Here is a 27,311-nt window from a genome sequence, read left to right as displayed (position 1 = left end):
ACGTGCAGGTGAGGGGTGAGCATGCCCAGGCATGTGCGGGAGAGGGGCAAGCATGCCTGGTGACATGTGGGCGAGGGGTGAGTGTGCCCAGGGATGTGCAGGAGAGGAGTGAGTGTGTCTGGGGATGTGTGGGCGAGGGGTGAGTGTGCCCAGGGACGTGCAGGTGAAGGGTGAGTGTGCCCGGGCACGTGCGGGAGAGGGGTGAGTGTGCCCGGGGATGTGCGGGCGAGAGTGCCAGGGGCACTTGGAGCTGGATGGGCGCGTGTATGTTAATATTAAAAGCCCCGTGATTTCCCCAGGAAGGCGAGTGACGCCCGCGGTAATTGATGGGCTATAAATCTCCCTGCTCCCCCCCACCATGACAGGAGCAGCGGGATATTTATGGTGGGCAGCCAGCTGCAATGCAGTTCAATATTCCCGGCCTTTTCCCTTTGTGCCATTGGATTCAGCGTGGCCCAGGCCAGGGCAAGGGGCATAGTCTGCCGCTCAGACACCTGTGGTCAGGCCTGGCCTTGACTTCCCCACAAGCCCCCCGTCACTGCAGCCCAGAAAAGGACGGTACCAATGCAGGGCCCCAGCCCCCACCAGTGCCCGTCAAACCCACCTAGTGCCCACCTGGGAGATGCCAGCTTCCCGGTGGCTCTAGGTGCTTTCCCAGGCAGCTGCCAGCCTGGGGGGGGGGAGACACAGGGCCCCCATCACCGGGGGAATCCTGAGCCTCCCCCCATGCCCCAGCAGTGCCCACCCCCCTGCCAGCTGGCCAGGCTGCCCCATAGCTCACTTCCAAGCCGTGGGGGGTGAGGCCAGGAGCCACGGCCCGGCCCATGTGCCCGCGGACAGACCGCTGCCCCCCTGGCCAGCCGCGGGGGAGGCCGGATGATGCTGGGCGAGGCTTGGAGGCGAGTCCCCCCGCCCGGCCCCAGCTGCAGCAGCCGCGCTCTGAGCACAGGCGCGGACAGGTACCGTGCGGGGCGGGGGGAGCTGCCCGCTCCCAAGGCAGCCGAGAGCCGCTCGCCCAGAGCATCCCTGGCTGCCGCTGCCTCCAGCCCCCGGTAAGCGCCGCGCCTTGCCCCTGCCTGCCCGCGCCAGGGTCCGGCCGCCCGGGGATCGAGGGTCCCGTGCCCCACCCCCCGGCCGGGCGTTACAGGGTCCCGCTGCCGTCCCCCCCCCCGGGCCGGGCGCTGGAGGGTCCCGTCTCCCCCCGGCTGGGCGTTACATGGTCCCGCTGCCCCCCCCCGGGCCGGGCGCTCGAGGGTCTCCGTCCCCCCCCCGGGCGACGGTTACAGGGTCCCGTCCGCCCCCCCCCCCCCCGGGCCGGGCGCTGGAGGGTCCCGTCTCCCCCCGGCTGGGCGTTACATGGTCCCGCTGCCCCCCCCCGGGCCGGGCGCTCGAGGGTCTCCGTCCCCCCACGGGCGACGGTTACAGGGTCCCGTCCGCCCCCCCCCCCCCGGGCCGGGCGCTGGAGGGTCCCCCCCCCCCCCGGGCGGGCGTTACAGGGTCCCGATGCCCCCGCCCCCGGCCGGGCGTTAGAGGGTCCCCCCCCCCAGGGCCGGGCGCCGGAGAGCTGCAGCCGCCGCGCTCCGGGCGAATTCACCGGCTGCAAGTTCAACTTCCCGGCGCCGGCTCCGTTCCCCGGCGCAACAGCGCCGGGCGAGGGAAGTTCGCGGGCGGGGGCGAGACTCCGCTTCCCCTCGGCCCGCCGCGCCCGGGCGCTACGGGGCGGGCGGGCCCCCTCCCTGGGGGGCAGCGGCCGCGGGGGCGGGGGTCTGGGCCCGAAGGGCCGGGCCAGGGGAGCTCCGGGCCCCGCAGGCAGGGCTGGGAGCCGGGCCACCCGCCCGCTCATTGTTCCCTGGGGAGCGCTGCGAGGAGGCGACGGAGCGTCTGGAATTGGGGGTCTCTGACCAGTCTGTGCTGAGACCCCCCCAACAGCCTCCCCCGCCTGCCGCCCCCCCCCGCTTCAGCCAAGCCGCCCCCCCCCCCACACACACACACAAGAGGGGGACAAGTTGAGCCTTGTCCCCAGCTCCAGAGCTGACCGGGCTGGGGTCCACCTGGTGTCCCCTCCCCGTGGGGAATCCGCCTGCCCCCTTGGCTCCCTGGGTCCCCTGGCCCACAGCAGCACTTTGGTCAGGCCCCGCGACAGGGCCCAGCCTGGGCACTTCCCCCCTGGATGGACGAGACCCCGGCAGAGCTGCTGGGGACGCCCCGTCCGTTCGGAGCCGGGACGGCCCCAGAGGCAGGGGGTGTCGAGGCTCGACGGGCAGGGGACTTGCTCCCCTTTCAAAGTCCCTTTACAGCTCCTGCTTCCTCCTGCACAGTGACCCGGGGCTTCACCTCCTTTGGGGCCACATCCTGCCTGCCGCCAGGGCCCGGTGGCCAGGGCCAGGGCAGGGGGGAGGGCTGGGAAGGGGGAGACCTGGCTCAGACGGAGAAGCCCTGGCTCTCCGGCTGGATAAAAGAGCCAGACCCAAGCCAAGGCCCCGCCATACAGGGGACGACCCTGACCCGAGGGTCAGATGGGGGTGGGGGAGCAGGAGGAGAGACCAGGCACCCTGTTGGCAAGATGCCGAAAGCCGGGCGAGGCCGAGTCGTGCTCAGACTCGCTATGAGCGGGGGAGGGGCGGGGGCCCTCCCCAGTTGACAGACTCTCCCCTCCCCCCAGGGACGGCTGTTCGGCAGGGGCTGCGGGAAGAGCCGGGGCTCTGGGTCCGCTCCCTGGGGCCCGAGACATGAGCTCTCCCCCTCGCTGTCTGCCCTGAGCACCTCCGCCCGGAGCAGGGCCGCGGCGCCGGCCCCCCGGCCCGGCAGCATGGAGAAGACCTACTCGCTGACGGCCCACTACGACGAGTTCCAGGAGGTGAAGTGTGCCAGCAAGTACAACAGCGGCACCCTGCCCAACGGCTTCAGCCTCCAGCTCGGGGCCGGGGCCAAGAAGCCGCGCCGGGGGCTGCCGCGCTGGAGCCGGCGTGAGATCTGCCTGCTCTCGGGGCTGGTCTTCGCGGCGGGCCTGTGCGTCATCCAGGGCTGCGTGCTGCTGCTCAAGTACCTGGCCATGGAGCGCGCCGCCCATTGCCGGGAGGACTGCCAGGAGAAGAAGGCCTTCCTCAAGGCCTCCCTCTTCATCGCCAGCAACATTGACCCCACCATCGACCCCTGCAATGACTTCTACTCCTTCGCCTGCGGCAGCTGGCTCCACCGGCACAGCATCCCCGAGGACAAGCTCCACTACGGCATCATCGCCACCATCGGCGAGCAGAATGAGGAGAAGCTCCGGCAGCTGCTCCGGCAGCCCGTCCGCAGGGGCTCCCGGGCCTCGGCCGAGAGGAAGGTGAAGGAGTTCTTCCGCTCCTGCCTCGACATGGGCGAGATCGACCGCCTGGGGCCGCGGCCCCTGCTGGAGGTGATCGCGGACTGCGGCGGCTGGGACGGGCCGGCCACGGGGCGGCAAGCCCGCTCGGACTTCAACGAGCTACTTTACAAGACCCAGGGCGTCTACAGCGCGGCCGCGCTCTTCTCCCTCACGGTCAACCTGGACGACAAGAACTCCTCCCGCTACGTCATCCGGGTGAGTGAGCCCCGCTGGGGGCGCCAGGCCCGGGGCACACCCGCCGGGCATCTCAGGACAGCTGCAGCCAGGACGCCTCCGGCTAAGGTCACTTGAGCTCTGGCCGGTCTGTTCTTGAATGGGAGACCTCGAAGGAAGGCCACAGCAGGTTGGGTGACTCTCCTTGGGGCGTTGCAACACAGCGGCTGGCCCCAGCGAGGCGCAAGGGGGCACTGGGCTGCAGGGCGCTGGACGGGTGGCCCAGCAGGGGGCACTGTCCCCTCACAGCCAGGACTGCCCCCCGTGCCCCAGTGTGGTGCTAGGGGGTGCTGGATGCAGAGACCAGAGTGTGTAACTCACTAGGGGGCGCTCTCCATTCCGAGTCAGGGCTGCTCACGTGTGTTCCTCAAAGACCCAGGGGCCCTGCCCCTGGGAGGCATTAGCCCTGCAGTGCTGTATAGATCCCGGGAGTCCTGTAATTAGATCCTGCCTGTCTGAAATCCCCTGCCCCACCACACTCAGCCGGACACAGGAGTCTCCTTCCTGTCCCAGCCTGGGCTGTGTGGCGTTATGGTGGTGGAGGGTCCCACCCCAGAGCGGGCTGCATTTCAGCAGGGGATGAGGGGTGCCTATGCCTGGAGTGTGCCGTGGGGTCCCTATGTGGGTGGGGTGAGTGCTCCTGCTGCATGGCACTGTTGCTATGGGCAACGCATCCCCTAACAAAGCAGATCTCTGGGTGTGGCGCGTGCTGCCCTCCTGCCATCAGCTCCCAGGGGAGAGGAGCTCGCACAAGGCCATTCCCCCATGGCTGCAGCCCTGTGCTAATAATATACGGCTGCAAACGCCCGCGCCAGACCAGAGCCTGCCAGCTAGCGGCTCCAATCACCCTCCACGCCGAGCTGCGGAAACAGCCAGCCTGGCTGCACCATTCGCGGTGTGCTGTTCGCTGCCCAGCCCCGATCGCTATGAGAGCGCGAGGGGCCGAGGGGGCTCAGCAAAGCCAGAGGTCATCCAGGCAGGTGGCATGACAGCCTCCGCCACAGCTCTGCCGGAGCCCCTCACTCCCGACCTGCAGCTCCCTGCTATCCCAGCCCTGGGCTCCCCACACCCAGCTCTGCCAGAGCCCCTCACTCCCAACCCACAGCCCGCTGCTAGCCCAGCCCTGGGCTCCCCACACCCAGCTCTGTCGAGACCCTCACTCCCAACCCGCAGCCCCCTGCTATCCCAGCCCTGGGCTCTCCACACCCAGCTCTGCCAGAGCCCCTCACTCCCAACCCACAGCCCCCTGGTGCCAGCCCTGTGCTCCCCACACCCAGCTCTGCCAGAGCCCCTCACTCCCAACCCACAGCCCCCTGGTGCCAGCCCTGTGCTCCCCACACCCAACTCTGCCGGAGCCCCTCACTCCCAACCCACAGCCCCCTGGTGCCAGCCCTGTGCTCCCCACACCCAGCTCTGCCAGAGCCCCTCACTCCCAACCCACAGCCCCCTGGTGCCAGCCCTGTGCTCCCCACACCCAACTCTGCCGGAGCCCCTCACTCCCAACCCGCAGTCCCCTGCTAGCCCAGCCCTGGGCTCCCCACACCCAGCTCTGCCGGAGACCCTCACTCCCGACCCGCAGCCCCCTGCTAGCCCAGCCCTGGGCTCCCCACACCCAACTCTGCCGGTGCCCCTCACTCCCAACCCACAGCCCCTGCTAGCCCAGCCCTGGGCTCCCCACACCCAGCTCTGCCGGAGCCCCTCACTCCCAACCTGCAGCCCCCTGCTAGCCCAGCCCTGGGCTCCCCACACCCAGCTCTGCCAGTGCCCCTCACTCCCAACCCGCAGCCCCCTGGTACCAGCCCTGGGCTCCCCATATCCAGCTCTGCCGGAGCCCCTCACTCCCAACCTGCAGCCCCCTGCTAGCCCAGGCTTTCTGGTCCTGGTCCCCCTTCTGGTCAGGCAGCCGTGCTGGAGCTCTATTCAAAGATCAGAGGCTCCCATCCCAGACTCAGGTTAGTGTCATTGATTGTCCCATGGTCTCCTTCCCAGCCAAGCTGCTCGACCTCTTCCCCAGCCCCCGACACCCTGGGCCATGCCCCACAGGCTGCAGGTGGGGGTGGCCTATGGGGACCACCCCAGCAGGAGCCTTCATGCCAGCAAATCAACACACAGATCAGGCCTGTGTGCCAGAGGCACCGGGCAATCAACCAGGAGATGCTGCCCAAGGTGCCTCCCTCCCCTTGGGGCAGAGCCCATGTGTCATGAGTATCCACCTCCCTGAGTCCCTCTCCCTTGCAGTGTCAAGGGATGTCACCTGCATGCCACAAGATGGGCCCTGTGAGTGCCCCGTGCTGGCATTGCTCTGCCAATACCCACACAGAGCCCTGGGGCGGGGGGCTCAGGCCCCCATATACAAGAACCAGCTCCAGTTTTTCAGCTCCAACCAATTTGGCTTTTCCATCAAGGGAAAACAATGAACCAAGAAAGAACCAAAGTAAAGTCTCATAGATTCCAAGGCCAGAAGGGACCATTGTGATCGTCTCATCTGATCCCTTCCCCCGCAAAGCGCAGGCCAGAGAACTGTCCCAGAACAATTCCTAGAGCCCATATTCGAGAGGAACATCCCATCTGGATTTAAAAATTGCCAGCGACGGAGAATGCACCACGACCCCTGGTAAATTGTTCCACAGCCCTTGGTAACCCCCCCCCCCCGGGGGAAGAGTGCAGTGTGGGTGTCTCATAGTGAGGCTGACCTCCAAAGGGCCTCTGCCCCAGCACACAAGCCCAGCACTAAGACATTTACAGGCACAGGAAGCAAAATGACTCAATGCACCACGGCTCACAGGGCCCTGGTCAGATGGGAGGGGAAAGCCCCAGTTCTGCTGCACTGAACAGGAGCTGTGGGTGTATTGGAACACAACTGGGGTTACCTAGAGCTTCACAGCTCCCCAGAGACAGGAGTCAGCATAGGGCCTTTGACACACAGACAGACAGTTCCAGTTCCACCCAGCAGAGGGCAGTGCAGACACACACTCAGCCCTACCGGGCAATGTCTTGGTCTTTGGCTCCCCCTACTGGTCTCACTTGACTCTGGAAGGAACACACTGAATTGGTGTAAATGGGGTCAGAACCCGGCCCGGCCCTGCTGGGTTGCTTGCGAAACAGGCAGCTGGTACCCAAGAAATGGGGGAGCAGGGAGAAATTGACAAGCAGGGAAGCAGGCTCCTTGGCATGGGAAGAGGGGACCAGGACATGGAGCATTGCCCAGGAAGGAGGGGGAGATGGGCAGCTCCGTGCAACGCGCAGAATCATTAGGGGCAAAGGGTGATCTGGGGTAGGAGCCCAGGGCTGGGATATCAGGGGGCTGAGGGTTGGGATTGAGGGGCAACGGCAGAGCTGTGGGGGCAGGGTTGGGATATCAGGGGGCTGCGGGTCAGGCGTGAGGGGCATTGGCAGAGCTGTGTGGAGGGGAAGGCATGCCCTGTGCTCCCCACCTGCTTTCCTAGCCTCTCCCCCTCCCGAGCCCCGGTTAGGAAGGCATTTGCCCGCGTTAATCAGTGGCTCCGAAATGTAGAGAGCAAATAGAGTCGGCGGGGCCCTGGCAGCGGATTGCACCCCCGTCTGTGCGGCCATCCCCTGCCCGCCTCCGGAGCTCATTCCCAGCACTGGGCCCCGAGTAGTGGCCAGGGGCTGGGGCCTGCACTGCTGGGGGGTTGTTTAATACACGGGGGGTTCTATTCCCCTGGACATGGGTTCCCCGCTGTGGTCAGAGTCGGCGGAGCCGGCCACGCAGGCAGGGCGGTTCCAGGCCTGCTGGGCCGCCGGCTCCCAGCCTCCTGGTTCTTGTCGAATTACCTTGGAAAACGAACTGGCAAGGACACAGCCGGGGCTCGTGGGATGCCGTCCTCGGCACCCGGCCTTTTATTTGCATAGCAATGCCGGGCGCCACGCCGACGGAGAAGCGGCTTTTATACCCAAATTAATGTGACTTCGACAGGAGGGGACCTTTGGAAAGGCAATTTCCCTCCGCACAATTGCAGTGTTTAGCAAAGCAGCGTGGCAGGCAATTTTCCAGGCAGTCGGCAGAGCCGTGCACACAGAGGAGAGAGGCTGCGTGCACGTACGTGCTGGGAGAGCGTCTGTGTGCGTGTGCTGGGGGTGTGCTCCCCCACGGTGTGTGTGTGCCCGGTGCGAGAGGGTGGGGGTGCGGGCGTGTGTGCACAGGGGCTGTGAGTGTGCAGACACACTGGGAGAGCATTGTGCACATTATGGGGGAGGGTGCGTGGGCGCAGGAGTGGGTGGGTGTGCAACTCTGGGAATGTGTGAGTGCGGACGCTGGGGTGTGCGTGCGAGCGTGCACACGGGGGGGCATGTGGGTGCTGGGGGGAGTGTGTGCGCACACGCCTGCTGGGGGGGTGGATGTCTGTGCGAGCGCACACTGGGGAGAGTGTGAGAGCGTGTGTGCACTGGGGCAGAGTGTGCACGGGGGAGTGTGGCTGCATGGGTGCTGTGTGCGTGCGGGTGTGTACGTGCGTGCTGGGGAAGTGGATGCGTGGGCCTGTTTCCACACGTGTGTCCTTTTCAGGTCTGCGTGCTCTGGCTCCAGGGGCCGCGGCCTGGTCTGGGGAGTTTATGGCTGGGGCTGGGGTCAGTGGAGAGGAGGGACCTCGGGGCAGGGGCCGGTCCCGTCCCTGGAGCTTGCACCGAACAGAGCCCCCGCAGTGCCTGGGGGCTCAGACCACAGCTTCCTGGTGCCTCCCGTCGGCTGCAGAGAGGCTGCCCTGGTGCCTCGGGTGGGGGGCAGTGGTGAGCCCAGGGCCCTGCCCACCCACAGCCTGGCTCTGCGGGCCCACGAGGTGCGGGGAAGCAGCTGAGCAGCCTCGTGCGGCTCCCCCCAGGACGGGAACGACAGGCCCAGGAGAGGCAGAACGAGGCCTGCACCTCTAACGCCCGGCTGAGCCCACCCACCGACCCCCCAGTGCATCAGAGAGCCCTGCCCCCTGCTGGGCACTGAGCTTCCTCTAGAGGCTCCAGCCAGGGCAGGCTTTGCCAGGAGTGCAGGGCGGGGGTGGGGGGGCTCCGGGAGAGCACAGGCTGCTCCCCCATTGGGGTTACAGTGGGGGCGGGGGGGGCTGAGCCCAAGGGCTCTGAGGAGCTGTAGTGGTGCGAAAAGGAGCATGGTGCCCTCTAGTGGCCACAGCCGGCACAGCAGGTAAAGGACCCCACTGGCCCCAGCACCAGGGGGCGCTGTTGGGGCTGTCGGCCCAGCTCCGCCGTGTGTGTGGGGGGGGGGGGGGGGCTCTGATCTCACCAGCGGGTGGGTAATTAACAGCTAGCCGGTGCTGGCCGTTCCCCTTCCCTCGCGCTCGAGGAGGCCTTACCCACTCGTATGTACCCCTCCCTCATGCCGCTCCTGTGGGCACCGGCCCTTTGCTCCCCGCTGCAGGCTGGCAGCGTGTCTGAGCGCCCTGGGGTATCCCCCCCCACTCCCCAGGGGATGGGAGGGTTTAAAGGGCCAGGCCGGGGGGGGGAGGGCGTTGCTGGGCGAGGTAGCCTCAGTCCGTGTGGCACACCTGGCTCTGGGGGGAGCTCTCTGCAGCCAAGGGGTGGAGCTTGGCCCAGGGGTCTCTGCACATGCCCTGGGTGGGGAGAGCCCAGCCCCAGGGCGGGCAGCCCACGAGGGATGGCTGCTCAGGCTCTGTGCTGCGGTGGGGTCGAGAAATGGGCCGGGGGGGTGGGGCGGAACAGCGCTGAGATAGATGTGTCCTCACTGTTACGGAAACACCCAGAAATCAAGGCCCTGTCAGGCTGGGCACTGCACAGAGGCACACAGGGAGTGAGGGACCGCGCCTGCCCCACTGAGCTCACAATCTAAACAGGACAGAAGGTGGGAGGGGAAACTGAGGCACAGAAGGGGACGTAACTGGCCCAAGAAGGGCGGTGACAGCTGGGAACAGAAGCCAGGTCTCCTGAGTCCCAGCCCAGTGCCCTGCCCATGAGGCTACTGGGAGAGATTTACCTGCACCCCCGCCATGAATCCCCCCACCAAATGATTCAGGAAGAGCAACATGCTCCGTCTGTTCCCCAGCCTGGAGAGCCCAGAGGGGAGGGGTTAGGGCGAACCAGGCCGGGGGACAGAGCGCTGGAGGGCATTTCTCAGTGTCATACGCTTCCCCAGTGCCCTTGGCGACCCCAGGGTAATGCAGCCACCTCTGGGGAGGAGGATGGCAGCAGCCAACACACAGCACAAAAGAAAAGGCAGGCAAGCTGCGACTGGGGATGCGGGGGAAACCCCTGCGCACTCGAAAAGTGCCAGGGACTCATCCAAACTCCCCATTGACGTGCACTAACTGCCTAGGCCGACAGGGGGCAGCACAGCAGCCAGCCCCATGCAGGGTTGAACCTGCGGCTTTAGGGGTGGTGAGCCGAGACCCAGCAGCTCCAGAAAGCCCCCCTCCCCGGCATCCCCGCTGAGGCAGCCCCCTCCCCAGCCCGGCGCGGTTAGAAGGGTCGGGCCGACCCAATGGGATAGATTAATTTTTTCAGTGCAGCTGCTTGTCCCTGCGATTGATGGCAGGAGGGCAGCGCCATTAGCTGATTGCTTCTTCCCGGGAGAGACTCTCTTTTGGAAAATGGCCAGCGGGCGGGCGGTGGGCAGCAGGGCTGGGCTGGGGGGCGCCCCACGGGGCGGGCCTGGCCCGCGCTCCCAGGCATGGGCCCCTCCCGGGGACAGTTTCACCCACTGAGTCATTAGCACAAAGGGTTCTGCCGGGAAATTAAATTCTGGGTGTTTATCAGGGAGGGGGGAAATCATGCATTGCTGGGACAAAGGGCTGGCAGGAAGGCGGGGACGGGAGCTCGGAGCCAGCCCGGGGAAGGCTCCCGATATGGCGGGCACCGGGGGGGGGGGGGGGGGACTGTTGAGGGGGCAGCAGGATCACAAAAGGGGTCGGCTGGGGGTCGGGGACTGGCTGGGGCTCGGGGTGGAGGGGGTTAAAGGGGCTGGCGGCTCAGCTGGAGCGTGACGGGTTGCGGATAACGGACCCTTGGGAGGTTTGGGACGTACTGTTCAGAGCTGGGTTTATTCAGCCCCAAGCGCGCTGTGTTGAGGGTGCCTGGAGCACCGCGGGCGCGGGCAAGTGCTCCTTTGTTATCATAGCGTTGATTAGTTGTAACTGGGCTGCAAACGGTGCTCCAAAGGGCTGGCCTGTTATTGTAGGGTTGCTTGGAGGGAAGAGGGGGGTGTCACGGAGTCCCCGGGCGATGCTCTGGAGTTGCTCCCTACGCAGCCAGGCAGGACTCTGGGGAAGTCTCCTCTCTGGGAGCAGCCTGTCTGCAGGACACACAGTTCACACGGCTTCCACCTTCCTGGGTCTGACCTCGGAGCATTCAGCATCCTCTGCCCCTCCGTGCGCTTCCCACAGCCAGTCCGCCCAGGCAGGGTCTTGGGGAAGCCAAAGGGTCCTGCCCCCCAACTCCGCAGTCAGACGTGACTCTCAGCCAGCCAGTAAAACAGAGGTTTATTAGACGACTGGAACATGGTCTAACACAGAGAACAGGACCCCTCAGCTGGGTCCATTTTGGGGGGCAGGGAGCCAGACAACCACGTCTGCACTTCACTCCATGTCCCCAGCCAGCCCCCAACTGACTCACCCTCCAGCCCCTCCTCCTCTGGGCTTTGTCCCTTTCCCAGGCCAGGAGGTCACCAGATTTCTTTGTTCTCCAACCCCTTTAGCTCTCACCTTGCAGGGGGGAAGGGCCCAGGCCATCCATTGCCAGGAGACAGGGTGTCGGCCATTTATGTACCCTGGCCCTTTGCTCTGCAACAATTACACCCCCTTATCCCACCACCTAGAGACTTAAGAAATGCATAGGGGAAACTGAGGCACCCCTACAGTATTCAGAGGAAACAGTAAGAACAGTCCCACTTCGTCACAGAGGGGTTGATCTGTTATTGGAGGAATGCTCAGAGGGCCGGTCCGTTATCTTGGGTTACTCGCAAGGCCGGTCCGTTATCGTGTGGTTGCTCAAAGGGCCGGTCCGTTATCATAGGGTTGCTCAGAGGGCCGGTCTGTTATCGTAGGGTTGCTCAGAGGGCCGGTCTGTTATCATAGGGTTGCTCAGAGGGCCGGTCCGTTAAAGTAAGGTTGCTCGGAGGGCCGGTCCGTTAAAGTAAGGTTGCTCGGTGGGCCGGTACGTTATCGTAGGGTTGCTCAGAGGGCCGGTCTGTTATCGTAGGGTTGCTCGGAGGGCCGGTCCGTTATCGTAGGGGTGCTCGGAGGGCCGGTCCGTTATCGTAGGGTTGCTCGGAGGGCCGGTCCGTTATCGTAGGGTTGCTCAGAGGGCCGGTCTGTTATCGTAGGGGTGCTCGGAGGGCCGGTCCGTTTTCGTAGGGTTGCTCGGAGGGCCGGTCTGTTATCGTAGGGTTGCTCAGAGGGCTGGTCTGTTATCATAGGGTTGCTCGGTGGGCCGGTGCGTTATCGTAGGGTTGCTCAGAGGGCCGGTACGTTATCGTAGGGTTGCTCAGAGGGCCGGTCTGTTATCGTAGGGTTGCTCGGTGGGCCGGTCTGTGGCTAGGCTGGTGGAGCAGTGCTCAGTACCCTCCAGCCCAGCCATGCGGCACTTTGAGGTGGAAGACCTGGTACAGTCTGGCCCTCCTGGCAGGGTGAGTTGATCGGGGAAGGACCCACCTGGGAGCGGGAGGGCTGAGCACAGGGGTGTGGCTCAGAGAGAGCCCCACTGGCCCTACCCAGACTGGGGCGTGATGGGGGGTTAGACTGGAGCCAGCCACGCCACAGGGCCCCAGAGTACACCCAGGGGAGCCCCTCCCCACATTAACTCTGCCCTGGCCGCCGGGCCTTCCTCCTGCCCGAGCCCCAGACAAAGCACAGCCGCCCGCCCCCTTCGCAGACAGACCCTGGCGGCACAAAGGGCCCCCGCACAGGCTGAGCCCCCACCTCTCCCTGCTCCTCCGTTAGCCAGGGAGGGGAGGGGACCCCAGACCGCCCTCGGACCGGGGAGGCGGGGGCTCAGGGTGCCCAGGCCGGGCACAAACACGGCTCCTCTGTTCTGTTGCAGATTGACCAGGACGGGCTGACGCTGCCTGAGCGAACCCTGTACCTGGGGCAGGACGAGGAGAGCGAGAAGGTGAGGGGGGCTGACATCACCCGGGGGGGAAGGGGGTGGGTCAGAGAGGAGCAGCCCCTGCCCAGCACCAGCTGCACCCACCTGCCCCGTGAGGCGGCTAAGCTGGGTGGGGGTGAGGAGGGGCTGGTGCAGCCGCAGTGTCACCAACCACCAGAAATCATGAGTCTGACCCCAGAAGACACCAGACTGGCCCCAACGATTAGGAGAGATTTTTAAACAAAAGGTCAAGTGTTGTGTTTGTCGGGCTGTTGTTTCATGTGTGATCTCCCCCTGCCCATCGTGTGTGTGTCTGTGTGCTCTCCCCCAGCCCGTCCTGTGTGGGGGTGGTGGGGGTTGTGTGTGGAGGGGAGGAGTGTGGAGGGTTTGTGTGTGTGTGTGTAGGGGGGAGGTGTGGGGCTGAGGGGTGTGTGGGGTGCAGGTGTGGGGGGTGTTTGCAGGGAGATGGGGGGAGGGTGGGGGAAGTGACTCGAGCCCCTGCAGCAGGAGCTCTCGCCCCACCTGCCTGACCGCTAATTCTGCCCCCAGCCCCCCACACCCCGCATCTCGGCTCCTCCTGGCCCTTCACCCCTTGGCCGGGGCAGGCGCTGTCCTGTCCTTGCGGCCTGCAGGGGGTGGCGAGGGGGCGGGGCTCTTTAGCTCCGCCCTCCCGTGACACTAGCTGGGGATGCAGAGGGGCGGGGAGGGAGCTCTGCCCACAGCAGCTGATTGGTGGCTCAGCCCCAGGAGGCGGGCTAGGAGGGCAGGCAGCCAATCAGAGGGTTCAGGAGCTCTAGGGGGCTTGGAGCTTCTGGAGCAGACAGGCTGAAATCCCGTCACCAAACGTCGCTAGAGGGGGGGGGGGGGGGCTGACCCCCCCACCCCATGCGGGGCCTCCCCCCTCCTCTCCTCCCTCCCCGCCTTGGCCAGGGCTGTGTCCCCTGCCCCCCCCTCCCTCAGTCCTCCCCCCTGAGCCAGGCCTGACCCCCCTTAGCCTCCTCCCCACTGGGCCTGCCCCCCTCTCGGCCCTCTCCCCCTCCCTCAGCCCCTCACTGGGCCTGCCCCCCTCTCGGCATTCTCCGGCTCCCCCCGGTCAGGCATGCGCCCCCTCCCTCAGCCCACCACTGGGCCTGCCCCATCTTGGCCCTCTCCCACTCCCCCTGGTCAGGCCTGTCCCCTCAGCCCTCACCCCCACTCAGCCCTTGTGCCCCCCCAGCCAGGCCTGACCCCCCCTTAGCCTCCTCCCCACTCGACCTGGCCTGCCCCCCCTTACCTCAGCCCTCACCCCGCCCCCAGCAAGGCCTGACACCCCCCTTAACATCCTCCCCACTGGGCCTGACCCGCCTCTCGGCCTTCTCCCCCTCCCCCCAGTCAGGTGTGCTCCCCCTCCCTCAGCCCCCCCACCGGGCCTGCCCCACACTCGGCCCTCTCCCCCTACCCCCAGTCAGGCGTGACCCTTGATCCCCCTGGGTCCGAGCCCCCCCGCCCCAGGATGGCGCTGCACCCCCCGCAGGGGCTGACTCCTCGCCTCGCCCCCAGATCCTGGCGGCGTACCGCCTGTTCATGGAGCGGCTGCTGGGCCTGCTGGGAGCGGAGCATGTCGCGCAGAAGGCGGAGGAGATTCTGCAGCTGGAGCAGAGACTGGCCAACGTGAGTCCTTCCCAGCCCCACCCGCTGGCCTGGCCGCCCCCGCGGGGCTCCAGGGGGTGTCACACGGGGCACAGGAGGGGGGCTCTTTGGGCACAAGTGGCCCCCAGCTTGCAAGGAACTAACCCCCTACAGCCATGTGGGGAAGGTGGGGGCCCAGCCGGGGCCCAAGGGCTCGACCCCATGCTGGCATTGAGCACCGCTTGCCCAGCCTCCGGCCTCTCAAGGGAGCAGGTCGCAGCCCAGCGCACAGTGTGTGAGTGGGGTACGTCCCCACTGGGGTCCCTGGGCAGGGAGGGGACATGCTGGGGGCCTGGTGCCTGGAGCTTGGGGCTGACTGGTGAGTCCCTGTTTCAGGAAGCGGTTTCATTCCCAAAGCGGCAGCCCCTTGGCCTGCCGAGCCCCCACAGCTTGGTCGCTGCCTGTCCCCACACCCTGGCACTGCCCTGGGGCTGGGTACAGCCAGGCTGAGGAGCCTCCTGCACTGGGGAGCCGCCGAGCTGCGGAAGGGAAATCAAAGAGCAGCAAAGCCTGACTGGGTTGCACCCGCCCCAGGGTGCTGGGAGAGGGGACCCTGCAGGATAGCGGGGAGCAGCCATGAGCGCTCCAGGGTGGCATCCGCCTCCCACCACCATGTGGCTGGGGAAAGAGTGAGGGGCCCCAGGCCTTTGGGGGGTCAGGGGAGCAGTGAGGCTGGCGAGAGTGAATGCTTAGCCCTAGACTCCCTGCCCGTGGCTGGCCCCGTGGCACCCCCCAGCCTGGTGGCGCAGGCAAAGCGCGGCCCTGATGCGTCTCTCCTGCCCAGATCACGGTCTCCGAGTATGACGACCTGCGCCGGGACATCAGCACCATGTACAACAAGGTGTCGCTGAGGGAGCTGCAGCTCATCACCCCCACCGTGAGTACCCTGCCGGGGCACCGGGGGAGGGGCAGCACAGCTGAAGCCCCTCTGTTCACAGGTGCCCAGATAAATGCCTTCATGGCTCTTCTTCTCCCCCAGGAGGGCTGCCCCCCAAGTCCATTCTGGAGGGCACTACCATCCGTACCAGTTCAGAGACTGCAGAGGGGCACCCAGACGTGGGCTGTGTTAGGTCACTGTGGTGGGGCAAGCCCAGGCTGGATCGCTGGCCGTGGGGCGTGGAGTCAGGGCCTGGGCCAGCCGCAGAGCGTGGGGGGGCTCTGGAGAAGGCGAGGCCCCTCTGGTCATAGCGCCCTCTCCCCCACCCCCCAGCTCAAGTGGAAGCGCCTGCTGGATCGGATCTTCCACGATAACTTCTCCGAGGAGGAGGAGGTGGTGCTGCTGGCCACGGACTACATGCAGAAGGTGTCGGAGCTCATCCACAGCACGCCCAGCAGGTACGGCCAGCGGGGCACAGCGGGCACTGCCAGGGTGCAGGGCTCTACCAGATGCCTCGTCCCACATGCTCCCGACACACGGCTGGGTAGCAGGGCTCTGTGGGGACAGTGGGGCTCTGGGGCATGCTGGTCACACCCTGGGGTCAGAGTGGGGTGGGAGGGCGGAGGGAGCCCCACCCTGCCCTGCTCCCACAGCCACTGCCCAGCTCCAGTGCCACTCCGGCACTCCAGGCATCTCCGGGCCCCTCACTCGGGCACACAGATGGGATTGGAAACTGGTAGAGGGGCAGATCCCAGGTGCCCCCTGGAGAAGCCCCGTCCCCTGCTCAGGCTTCCCAACAAGGTGGCGGGGAGGAGGAAACCTTGATGGGCCTGGCTCAGGGTCGAAGAGGCCTGGCCAGGGATTTCTGCGGTGGGGATTCATGGGCGCGGCTCATCGTCAGCTGAATCCCCTGCATCCGCTGCCTTTGATCCGCTCCATGGGCTAGGGGCCCTTTCGGTACAGACAGGACATCTCACTAATGGCCATTGATCTGCCGGGACTCGCCTGTCTCCTGAATGCCAATGGGCTGCTGCAGCTGCCTGCTGGGGTGCGGGAGACCATAGCATACAACCCCCCATCCCTGCCAGGCTCACAGAGCTGCACTGCCTCATCCCATAGCCCCCCCCTCCCCAGCATGGCCAAAAGCAGGGTGAGCTTCCCCTTCCCTGCCCTCCCCCCACCATGTCTGGGCTCTCCCCTCCCAGGCATACCCGGCTACAAGCCAAGCACACGCCCCGGAATCCCCCTCAGCACACACACAAACACCCCATGGCCACCCAGAGGGCCCCCCGCCAGCTCTCTCCTGCACCCCCCACCCCTAGGGATCCCCATTCCCGGCCGCGCCCCCAGCGAGTGAAATATAGCATTTCAGAGCTAATCAAATGCATTACAAATCATCCAGCTAAACCAATTCATTACACAGGCAATTCAGCGGCGTGCAGGGTGCCAAGCCAGCCGATGTCTGGGCTTTCATGGGATATTCCCTAAAACTGCAGCTCAGATGTCCTGGCTGGGCATCCCCGGCAGCCCAGAGCTGGCAGCGAACTCCTCCTAGACCCCCCCCCGGTCTCTGAGCACACTGGCCAGCCGGGGGTGCTGGCAGAGCCCAGGGAACTCCCTGCAACTAGGGTTTGGGAATGCCACCGCTTCCACCATCACTTAAGGCAGGGGGATGCTTCCTGGCATCCCTGCTCCCCATTCTCCCCCCCCTGCTCCCCACCCCATCCCGCAGCCCCTGAGGCAGAGGAGGGAGAGGCTCAGACCCCCAGGGGTATAAAACACGCTCCCCCTCCCAGCCCCTGGCCGGTCCCTATGTCTCCCCCTCCCAGGATCCTTCACAACTACATGCTGTGGCGCATTGTGGTGGTGCTGAGCGAGCATCTCTCCACGCCCTTCCGCGACGCCATCCACGAGCTCTCCCGGGAGATGGAGGGCACTGAGAAGCAGCTGGAGCTGGACAAGATGTGCCTGAGCCAGGCCAACAAGCACTTCGGCATGGCCTTGGGGGCCCTCTTCGTGGAGGAGCACTTCTCCTCCTCCAGCAAGGCCAAGGTAGGCACAGCCAGGGGTGGGCTGCGAATCTCCCCCCGCCCCGCCCCGGATCCATCCGGGCTGGAGGGAGGCGGGGAATCCCACCAGTGACCACCCCCCTGGCCAGTGAAACACAAGACAGGAGCGGCGCATCTTCAGGCCAAATGCCCAGTGGTTGGAGGCGCGCTCAGGGCCCGGCCCTGTTACCCGGCAACCACTGGGCGTGGCTTAAGCCATTTGTGGGCGTGGCAGTGATGGAGGAAGCAGCTCTCTAGGGGAGGTTTGTACCCACCCTGGGCCCAGTGCCATGGGAGTGTGTTACGAGGAACCCTGGTAACGCTGTGACCCGGGCGCGGTTGCGCCGAGCAGGTGCAGCAGCTGGTGGAGGACATCAAGCACACCCTGGATCAGCGGCTGGACGAGCTTGACTGGATGGATAAAGAGACCAAACGAGCGGCTAGAGCCAAGGTGAGGCACCAAGAGGCGGAGCCTAGCCTGGCCAGCCAATCGCAACATCCACGGCTTGGGGCACTCCCGGGGGGATGGGGGATGGAGCTCAGACGGCGAGGGGGGCTCTGAACTGCCTGGGCCACAGGTAGCCTCGTCAGTCCCAACGTTGGGCAAGTGGATTTCTCCAGCCAGGAGAAGGAAACTCTGCTGTCTGGCAGCCAGCCCATGAAGGCCCCGCACCCACGCAGAGAGCAGCCCTGCTCTGGGCTGGCTGGGCCCGTCCACAGGGTGAGCCACGCATACAGACCTGGCCAGCCACCTCCGCACGGGTGGTGCTGCCATCCGGCTGCTGCAGCCACAGGCCAGCGCCTGCATGCAGAATTGGGGCTAGGACTCACCGCCTGCCCCTTCCAGCACAGGGGCCTCTGCCCAGAGAGCTAAGAGCAGCAACGCCGCAGTCTGTCATTGCATCGAGCAAGGGGCGGTGCTGTGCTCAGACACAAACCCATCAGCCCCCGGGAGATCAGAGCAGGCTCAGACCTGGGCGTGTGCTCTCCTTGCAGCTTCAGTACATGATGGTGATGATCGGGTACCCGGACTTCCTGCTGAAACCGGACGCCATCGATAAGGAGTACGAGGCGAGTGTGCGAGGGGCCTGCGTTGCACCCCTAGAGGGACTGCAACGATGCTGCCTCTGGCAGGACACAAAACTGAGAGTACCAATTCAGGCCAAATTGCTTAGAGCAGGGCAGTTACAGCCCAAGGCTGGGGTTCCTTTGCACACCAAGGCAAACCAAACCAGCCAAACAGAGAAGACTTCGGGTTTACCCCACTCGCTAATCACAAGTCACACAAGCAATTCCCTTAGACACTCCAGTTTCCCAGTATCACCACCAGTGCCACTTGTTATGGAGATCACTGGTTATGAAAACCAACACCCCAGTAAAAGAAAAACGTTCTCCTGACCCCAAAGGACCAAGCCCCAGACCCAGGTCAAATGATAACTTAGATCTTACCCAAAATACACACTTATAGCCAATTCTTATTAACTAAACTAAAATTTATTAAAAAAGAAAAGAGAGAGAGTTGGTTGAAAGATCAATACACAGACAGGTTTGAGTTCAATTTCTTGAGGTCCAGATACAGAGCAGAGATGAGCTTGTAGTTGCCCAAAGTCCTTTTAGAAATAGTCCAGAGGTTATAGTCCAATGTCCATATTCAGAGTGACTCCAGTCAGTGACTGGGGATCTCAATCCTTATGGCTCAGGGTTTCCCCCTCTTGAAACCCAAAGCAGAGCAGAGATGAAGAAGGATCGTGTCCCAGGGTTTTTATACATTTCCAGCAGCCTTTTGGCCTGAGAAAACAATAGGCTTAATTTTCCTTCTCCTAAACATCATGGCAATTAGCACAGTGTAATTTATCCATTAAATACTGTAGTTCACATGTAGGTTACCCCAACCTTCAAAGAGACATATTGACTATTTCACTCAAGTGTTTTCCTAAATGTTAATATTCCTTTTTTGATCTTTGAATCAAAGCCATAGCAATAGACAAGACTTGTTTGCTTACCTCACAAGCCCTGAGCAAACACCTACCCTTCTATCTCTAACAATGCAGGCTTGCATTTCAAAGCTCTGTTCATTTCCATCTCTTCCTAACAAGTCTTTACAGTTCGGCCATGGGTCACCTCAGTCTGTGAGTTAATTAACTCTTTCTGGCCCTGTGTCACCTTTCAATGAGATATTATATTACACTCATAACGTCACAGGGACTACCTGCACACTCAGGCTGGGAGAGATCCAGCAGTACCCCTCCCTTTCTCCTGCTCTAGCCAGTGGCCCTTGGCCTGCCATGGCCCTGTCCCCTAGCCCTGCCCGGACTCCCTGGCCAGCAGGAGCTGCTGCTCTGTCAGTCTGCGGCAGGTGTCTCGCTGGGGAGTGCAATCGGCAAGTCGTGGGGCTCAGGACCCTCCCAAAGTCTTTTGCTCCCTGAGTTCCCCTGGCTCTGGCTGAGACACCTCCACCCTCACGCTGTTCCCACCCCCACAACAGCGCTTTCCATGGCTACCTGGGCATGCGGGGGCACCCGCTCTGTCAGCAGGGTGCGCTCCCAGGCGCCGGCCCCAGAGGGAGACACTCTTGCATGTGCTCAGTGTGTACGGGACCCTCCATCCATCCTAGGTCCCTGCCCGGGGGATGGGGATGAGCCTGCATGCAGACCAGGGAGCCTCGGGGCTACAGCCGAGCGCGGGGGCTGGGAGCCTGCTGGAGGGGACGGGACGGGACATCCCAACTCCGGCTCCTGCTCCCCTCTTGTGGCAGGGGGGCTGGCTGAGAAGGGGAGTCCCAGGGAGAAGCCCCCGGCCCTTTCCCTCCTGACCTGGGCTGTGTCCCCCGCCACAGTTCGAAGTCCATGAGAAGACGTATTTCAAGAACATCCTCAACAGCATCAAGTTCAGCATCAAGCTGTCGGTGAAGAAGATCCGGCAGGAGGTGGACAAGTCTGCGTAGGTGTCCGTCGCCCCGGCTGGGGCCTGCGCTTTGCCCCTCCAGAGGGGATTGGGCAGGGGAAGAAGGGGGTACCGGTTCTGTGGACCCCCTGCTGTGAGAGCAGAGTCGGCCGCGGGTCTTTAGGGATCCATCTGTGACAGGCGGGACTCCGAGTGTGGCCAGCCCCAGGCTGCCAGCGCTGGTTCAAGCCCCGGCTCGCCAAGAGACAATGGCGTGCTCCACGCTGGCTGTTGCAGGAGGCTCTGCTCCCTGTAGCCAGGAGGCCCCTTGTCCGGACAGGGGTTGCTGCTGGGGTCCAGCCGCCACACTGCTCCTCTCCCTGGAAATCAAGGCATTTCCCCGAGGGGTGTGCCGGCCCCTAGTGGTCAGTGTGCGCACAGACAGGCAAATGCCTCACAACTTGTGCCCACCTACCAGGGCATCTGGGCTGAGGTGGGGGGTTCAGGGGCCGAGACTGCCTGTCAGACTGGCTGATCGAGGGGGTGCTGACCCCACCCAGATCCAGCGGCACGTGGCCCCCAGAGCTGTCACAGGCAGCTGACCTGGACTGGCCAGCCTGGCCCCTCTGAGCATGGGGGCCTGTGCCCAGGGGGAGGGAGGCCAGGCTAGAGCCTAGCCTGGCACCATCCTGTGGGTATTAGGGGTCGGAGGCTGCCCCTCCCAGCACTCTGTCCTCTCCCAGCTCACCCCTCAGACTCCCCTGTGTGCTGGGGCAGGGGGAGTTGCAGGGGCACCTGGCCCTCGCAGCCCGGGTGCTGATCTCGGTGTCTTGGCTGTCTCCTTGCAGGTGGCTGCTGCCCCCACAGGCCCTGAACGCCTACTATCTGCCCAACAAGAACCAGATGGGTATGGCCCCCATAGCTGATAGCCAGCATTCCCGGGGCTTCTGAACGTGTCTGCTCTGATCATTGCGGGGGGCACCCAGACTGGGGAGGGCCAGGGGGTGGTACAGCAGCCAAGCTGGGGTGCGACTGGGACTGAAATAGTAATGGGGGGTGGGGGAGGCCTGCGGGTTGAAAGTGAGGGGAATCAGCGGAGGTAGGGGCAGGGCTAGGATAGCAGGGGGCTGCAGATCGGGATTAGGGGGCATTGGCAGAGCTGGGGAGGTGGGGGCAGGGCCAGAATAGCAGGGGGCTGCAGGTCGGGATTGAGGGGCATCAGCAGAGCTGGGGAGGTGGGGGCAGGGCCAGGATAGCAGGGGGCTGCGGGTCAGGATTGAGGGGAATTGGCAGAACTGGGCAGGGGAGGAGAGACAGAGCATGGCTGCCTCAGGGAGTCTCCCTCATCCCAGAGAGCTGGGGGCTGACCCACGCCACGGTGTATTTGTCCAGAGCTGGGAGGGTGAGTTTGGGTCTCAGTAGGAGCCCTGTGTGCCTGGCCCAGGCAGGGTCCCCTCGCTGGGATCCTGCCCTGCTCGGGGTGAGAGGGCAGTGGGAGGGGCCCCCTCCCCATAACACTCCCTCCTCTCCCCACAGTGTTCCCCGCCGGGATCCTCCAGCCCACGCTGTACGACCCTGAGTTCCCGCAGTGAGTACAGAGCTGTGCAGGTACCTCCACACTGCCCCCCCCTCCAGCCAGCGCAAGGGGAGCAGGGGATTGGGGGGCCCATGGTTGGACCATGGCGCCCCTTGTGCCTGTGGAGGATCCCAGCCCTGGGGTGAAGCAGCGAGCAGGGCTCTCTGCAGCCAAACCCTGCGGGGGTAGCTCAGAACTGTCCCTGCTGGGCTGGGCGCACCCAGAACCGCCCCTTGGGCCACAGACACCCAGGAGGTCAGCGCCCCTCCCGTGGGTGGGCTCCTGTCAGCCTCTCCCTTGCTATCTGCCCATTCGCTGCTGACGGGGCGTCTGGGTGTGGGGGAGGTCCTCAGACTCCTCCCCCATTGCTGATGGGGCAGTGTCCTGGGTGGGGGGGGAGGTGCTCAGACTCCCCCTGCCCCATTGCTGATGGGGCACTGTGAAGCGGGGGAGGCCTCAGCTGATCAGGCTGTGCTGTAGGGGGTGCTCAGACCCTCCCATTGCTGATGGGGTCGTGTCTTGTCCCCTCCTGCCAAAAGGTCTCTGAACTACGGTGGAATCGGCACCATCATTGGGCACGAGCTGACCCACGGCTACGACGACTGGGGTGAGCCCCCTCCCCCTGCCCTGTTTCTGCTGCTCCAGGCCAGAGCTGGGACCCCACGAGTGCCTGCCCCGAGGCGTGGCACCTGTTCTCTGGGGACGCCCCGTGGCTGCATGGGGATGGGGCTCAGGACCCCAAGGGTGAAGGTGATGCAAAGGGCCAGGTGGCAGCCGCATGGGATAAGCCCTGGGCAGCCTGGCTCTTCTGGAGCGGCGCCTCCCTCTGGCTGGTCCAGGAGCAGAGCCTGGCCCTCGGCTGACAGTGCACTCACTACCGGGGCCTGGCAAACAGCTCCCTGTGTGGCCCTCAGTCGTTGTGGGGCTGGGGCAGGGTGGGGCAGAACCAGCCGGGGAGGGGTGCTTACAGCTGGGGACAGGGTTCCAATCCCAGCTCTGCCCCATGAGCCCGAGCCCGTTCCACCCTCACCATGTGCCCGCAGGGGGCCAGTACGATCGGCACGGGAACCTGGTGCACTGGTGGACAGAGGCCTCCTACAGCAAGTTCCTGAAGAAGGCCCAGTGCATCGTCAACCTGTACGACAACTTCACCGTCTACAACCAGCGGGTGAGCCCGAGCGCCCCTTGCTGCCGGGGGAGAGGGGCTGGCCTGCGTCCAGGGTGCCCCTCCCTGCTAGGGGGGCCAGGCCTGGCCCTGGGGTGCCCCTCACTTCTGGGGGGCATTCACCTGGGCCTGGGGCTTGCCCCAGATTGCTCCCCCGCAGCACATGGGGTCAGAAGGGCTCTGCTGTGAACAGCATAGTGAGACACAGACCGCAGCAGCCAGAGCCCGGCGGGGGGCGGCTGGGGAGAGCAGGGGCTCTGGGTTGTTTCTGGAAGGGGCAGTTCATCTTACTCTCTAGTATCTACGTCATGAGGGGGAGGGTGCTGGCTCCAGGCGATGCAGCCCCCCCAGGCGCCCCCTCCCTCAGCCAGCGCCCGGTGCTGATCCCCTCAGGCTGGTCTCCCGGAGAGATGGGCTGGTGGGGCAGGGGCTGGGATGGGCCCCCAGTTTGAGGTGGTGTGCTGGAGGGCTGGGGGTACACCCGGCCAGGTCCGTATGAGCCCCTGCTCCTCTCTCCACAGGTGAACGGGAAGCACACGCTGGGGGAGAACATCGCCGACATGGGGGGGCTCAAACTGGCTTACTATGTAAGTGACAGAGGGCACCCCTAGCACCCCCCTCCCCCAGCTCATGGAGAATGGCTGGGGAGACCTGCAGGGCAGCAACTGGAGAACAGCCGGGGGAGGGGGGAGAGACCAGTGGGGCAGCAGCTGGCTGGGAGGAGGCTATGCTGGCATTACTCTAGGGGACCCCACACCCACCCACGCCGGGGCTTGTGAGCAGAGCACAGCGCCCCCACCCCCTGGGAGCTCCGTAGCCACCAGCTGCCCCTCTGCCTCAGCTGGGAGAAGCCGAGACCCTCCTGCCACCCCCAGCCAGACCCATTGCCCCACACTGCATGGGCCCAGCCTGCGAGCGCCTGGGGACAGGGTGGGGCGGCTGGGGGTGGGATGCCCCCCGCGCTGATCGGGCCTGTGTTTTGCAGGCCTATCAGAAGTGGGTGCGGGAGCACGGGCCGGAGCACCCCCTGCACCGCCTGAAATACACCCACGACCAGCTCTTCTTCATCGCCTTCGCCCAGGTAACACGCCGCCACCAGGGGGCGGTAGTGCACGGCGAGGGGCCCAGAGCCGCCGCCACGCTGCCTCCGCCCTGCCAGCCCTGGGCTCCCCACCCCCACCCCCAGCTCTGCCCGACCCACAGCCCCCTGGCACCCTGAGCAGAAATGACCCAGGGGGGCCATACTGCAGAGCGGAGTGGGGGGGTTAGATGGGGACAAAGCTCCCCGAGGCAAGGCTGGGACCCACCCAACTTGTTTCACCTCCACCTGCTCCGCGTGCCCCACCCTGGCTGCCTCCTGTCCCAAAGATCCCGCTGGGAGACCCTGGCTGGTCGTTCGGAGCCCCTGGCTGCCTTGCTGGCCTGGCCCCTGCTAGTCTCCACTCTGCTGCTGGGGGGCAGGTCCCTTCTCACCCCAGCTCCCCCCAGCTGTGGTGCTCATCCGGACCCCCCAACCCTTCAGCCATGGCTCTCCCCCGGCTCCCCCGACCCCAGCTGTGGCGCTCACCGTGGCTTCTCTCCCATCCGCAGAACTGGTGCATCAAGAGGCGCTTGCAGTCCATCTACCTGCAGGTGCTGACCGACAAGCACGCCCCGGAACAGTACAGGTATCTGGGGCCACTGCACCTGCTGGGTGTGGCCACTAGGAGGTGCGGCGAGTCCCTCTGCTCTGCCCTCTGCCTCGGGACCCCCAGCTGCTGCACGTGGGTTTGGCTGGTCGCTCCTCGGGGCAGGGCCCAGCTCCACTTGGAGCTCAAATTGCCAGCAGGGGGCGCAGGGTGCACAGGCCTGGAGCCAGGGGCTGGTGGGAGGGAGGGCAGCGGGTGCCCTGCCCCAGTAAGGGAAAGAAAGGGTTAAACCAGTCCTTGCACTGGGCAGACTGGGAGGGGAGGGACGCATGTGCTGGGGCCTCTCAGGCCAGCCTGGCTGCTCCTGCCCTGGGGCTGCGCCACCCTGAGCCCACAGGGTTATGGGGCAGGAAGGGGCAGCGGCAGGTCAGGCTGAAAGCACCCAAGATTGGTGAGCCAAGGCCAGAGGCTTGGAGTGGGGTCCCCGGCTGGAGCACAGGCCAGGCCAGCAGGGGGCAGCACAAGGCTGTAATGGGGGTAGGACCTGAGTGTGCCCTAGACTGGCAGCCCAGAGAACCTACTGGACTGGTTCCTCTTGCCAGCCCCTTGCCCTTGCTGCCCCTCCATGGCCACCGGCCCAGTCAGAGCCAGCGGCCCCTCCCCATTGTGCATATGCCAGGGACAAGGGGTTAACCCTGGCACTGCCCACTCCCCGCTGGGCAGTTCTCCCCGTCCTACAGGACAGCGCTGCTAACAGCTGCCTCCTCTTGCTTCAGAGGTGGCTGCATTACTGTGCCAGGTGCAGCGCTGCCCTCGTTGGGCTGCCAGCCACCCTTTCCTGAGCCCTCTCTCCACTCCACAGGGTGCTGGGCAGCGTCTCCCAGTTTGAGGAGTTCGGCCGGGTCTTCCATTGCCCCAAGAACTCGCCGATGAACCCAGCTCACAAGTGCTCCGTGTGGTGAGCACCGGCGCCCCGTGGCCATGCCTTTCGCTGCCCTTTGCCTTGCGTGTGCTGAGCCGTCCGTCTGATCCCGCTGTTTGCAGGGGCTGCTGCTTCTCTCTGCCATCCACCTGCCCACCAGCCAGGCACCGGGGAGACCCTCCGGGCTCCTCTGCAGGGCCGGGGCTCGCAGGGACAGATGCCGGACAGAGCTGGAGACAAGGTGGCGAAGGCTCCTTTGGCCAGTTCCTCGGGGGCCGATGCGACAGGCAGCAGGGAAACTACAGATTGGGTCCACTTCTGGCTGGGTGTGTCCTGCCACCACCACCCCCCTGGGCCTTGGAGCCAGCCCCCCCTCCTCTGGCTCCCCATCGCCGAGCCAGGAGCCGGCCCAGTGAGCCTGCCAGCGGCGCAGCCGGAGGGGATCCCCAAAACACCATCGAGGGACAGCGGGAGGGACCAGAATTGGGGGAGGCAGGGGACAGGCCAAAAGCTACTGTGGGGCCATTTCTCAAACCGGCTGGAAGATCCCACATATGGAAGCAAGCGGTGCCCGTCCCAGGGCAGAACGCGGGGGCTGCAGCCCATGCCCCATTCACCCAGCCCTATAGCTTCCATCCAGGGCGACGTGGGCTCAGAGCCGGGCACAGAGGCCTAAGCCTAGGCCCGCAGGGAAGCAACCTGCCAGGCCCCCATGTGCTCGCGCCACAGGGAAGTTGTAGGGCTGGGCTGGGGGGGCTCCAGGAGGACAGGTGGGTGAGAAATCCCCCTGCCCATCCGCAGCCCTGAACAGCGCCAGCTGCCAGTGCCCCCCCCAGCACCATGCAAACAGCTGCGGTCCCATGCTCGCGCCCAGGGTGGCAGTGGATGGGCTGCGGGCGAAGAGCTGGCTCCACCCCCTGCCACCTGCACTCCTGGGCATTGACTCAGCTGGGGGCCCCGTGGCAGTTCGGCGCCTCACCCCAGTGCAGTGCCGGACGGCAGCACCAGGAGGCGCCCTTGGGACATCAGGCAGGACGGCCACAGCCAGGAGGGGGAGCCACGCCGCCCACGGGCTCGGTGCCTCTTGTACAGACCTCGCTGTATGTGTCGCTGCTCGGTATGGTCAATAAAGCCGGCGCTGTACGTGTGGCTCGGTGCAGGGCAGCCGGGGCGAGGGGGGGGCCACCCCAGTCTGCAGCTCCGGCTGCACACAGCCCCACTGCTGCGGTGGCTGGGGAGGGGGAAGTGTTCACGCACCAGCCTCGGGTGTGTCCCCCCAACACACCCCCAGTGCCTTCGGGAGCATACCTCCCCGGAGTCACCCCCCTCCAGCAAAGAGCGCCTGCTGGAACCTCTCCCCCAGTGCCCCCGGGAGTCCATTCACCCCCCCCACACAGCCGTCTGGAGGCCACCCCCCCTCCCCACACGGCCGTCTGCAGTCTCTCGCCCATGCACGCACAGAACACGCCCCCTGGAGCCCATCCCCCCACCACAGCACCCCCTGGAGTCCATCCGCCCCCCTGCACAGTGCCCTTGGAGCTCATCCCCCCGACACACAGCACCCAAGGGAGCCGTTCCCCCTCCACCCAGCGCCCTCTAGAGTCCACCGCCCCCCCGCCACACAGCGCCCCCTGGAGTCCACCACACACACAGAGCGCCCCCTGGAGTCCATCCCTCCCCCACAGCGACCCTTAGAGTCCATCCCCCCGCCACAGAGCACCCCCTGGAGTCCACTGCCCCTATGACACACAGCGTGCCCCCTGGAGTCTATCCGCCTGTGGCCCCCCAGCACCCCTTGGAGCTTACAGCCCCCTCACAGCACCCGTTGGAGTCCATTGCCCCCCACAGCGCCCCCTGGAGTCCCCCCCAGAAGCTGCCTAGAGTCCCTCCGCCCTCCA

At 65.2% G+C, this 27,311-nt stretch overlaps 1 protein-coding gene across 1 annotated transcript; it reads left to right on the top strand.

The window, feature by feature from the left end:
* Positions 1–913: 913 nt before the first annotated feature.
* Positions 914–26,556, top strand: ECEL1 (endothelin converting enzyme like 1). The gene is made up of 18 exons (XM_048864902.2): positions 914–1,052; positions 2,663–3,565; positions 12,602–12,670; positions 14,186–14,296; positions 15,099–15,191; positions 15,525–15,649; positions 17,021–17,243; positions 17,592–17,690; positions 18,236–18,310; positions 20,076–20,179; positions 20,971–21,029; positions 21,659–21,710; positions 22,238–22,305; positions 22,742–22,866; positions 23,385–23,450; positions 23,849–23,944; positions 24,454–24,530; positions 25,354–26,556. The coding sequence occupies exons 2-18, from the start codon at positions 2,810–2,812 to the stop codon at positions 25,451–25,453; spliced, it is 2,298 nt and encodes a 765-aa protein (XP_048720859.1). The 5' UTR covers positions 914–1,052; positions 2,663–2,809; the 3' UTR covers positions 25,454–26,556.
* The last annotated feature ends 755 nt before the right edge of the window (positions 26,557–27,311 follow it).

The sequence above is a fragment of the Caretta caretta genome, chromosome 9 (genome assembly GCF_965140235.1).
Source record: "Caretta caretta isolate rCarCar2 chromosome 9, rCarCar1.hap1, whole genome shotgun sequence".
Classification (NCBI taxonomy): Eukaryota; Metazoa; Chordata; order Testudines; family Cheloniidae; genus Caretta; species Caretta caretta.
This window is presented reverse-complemented; position numbering and strand designations above follow the sequence as displayed.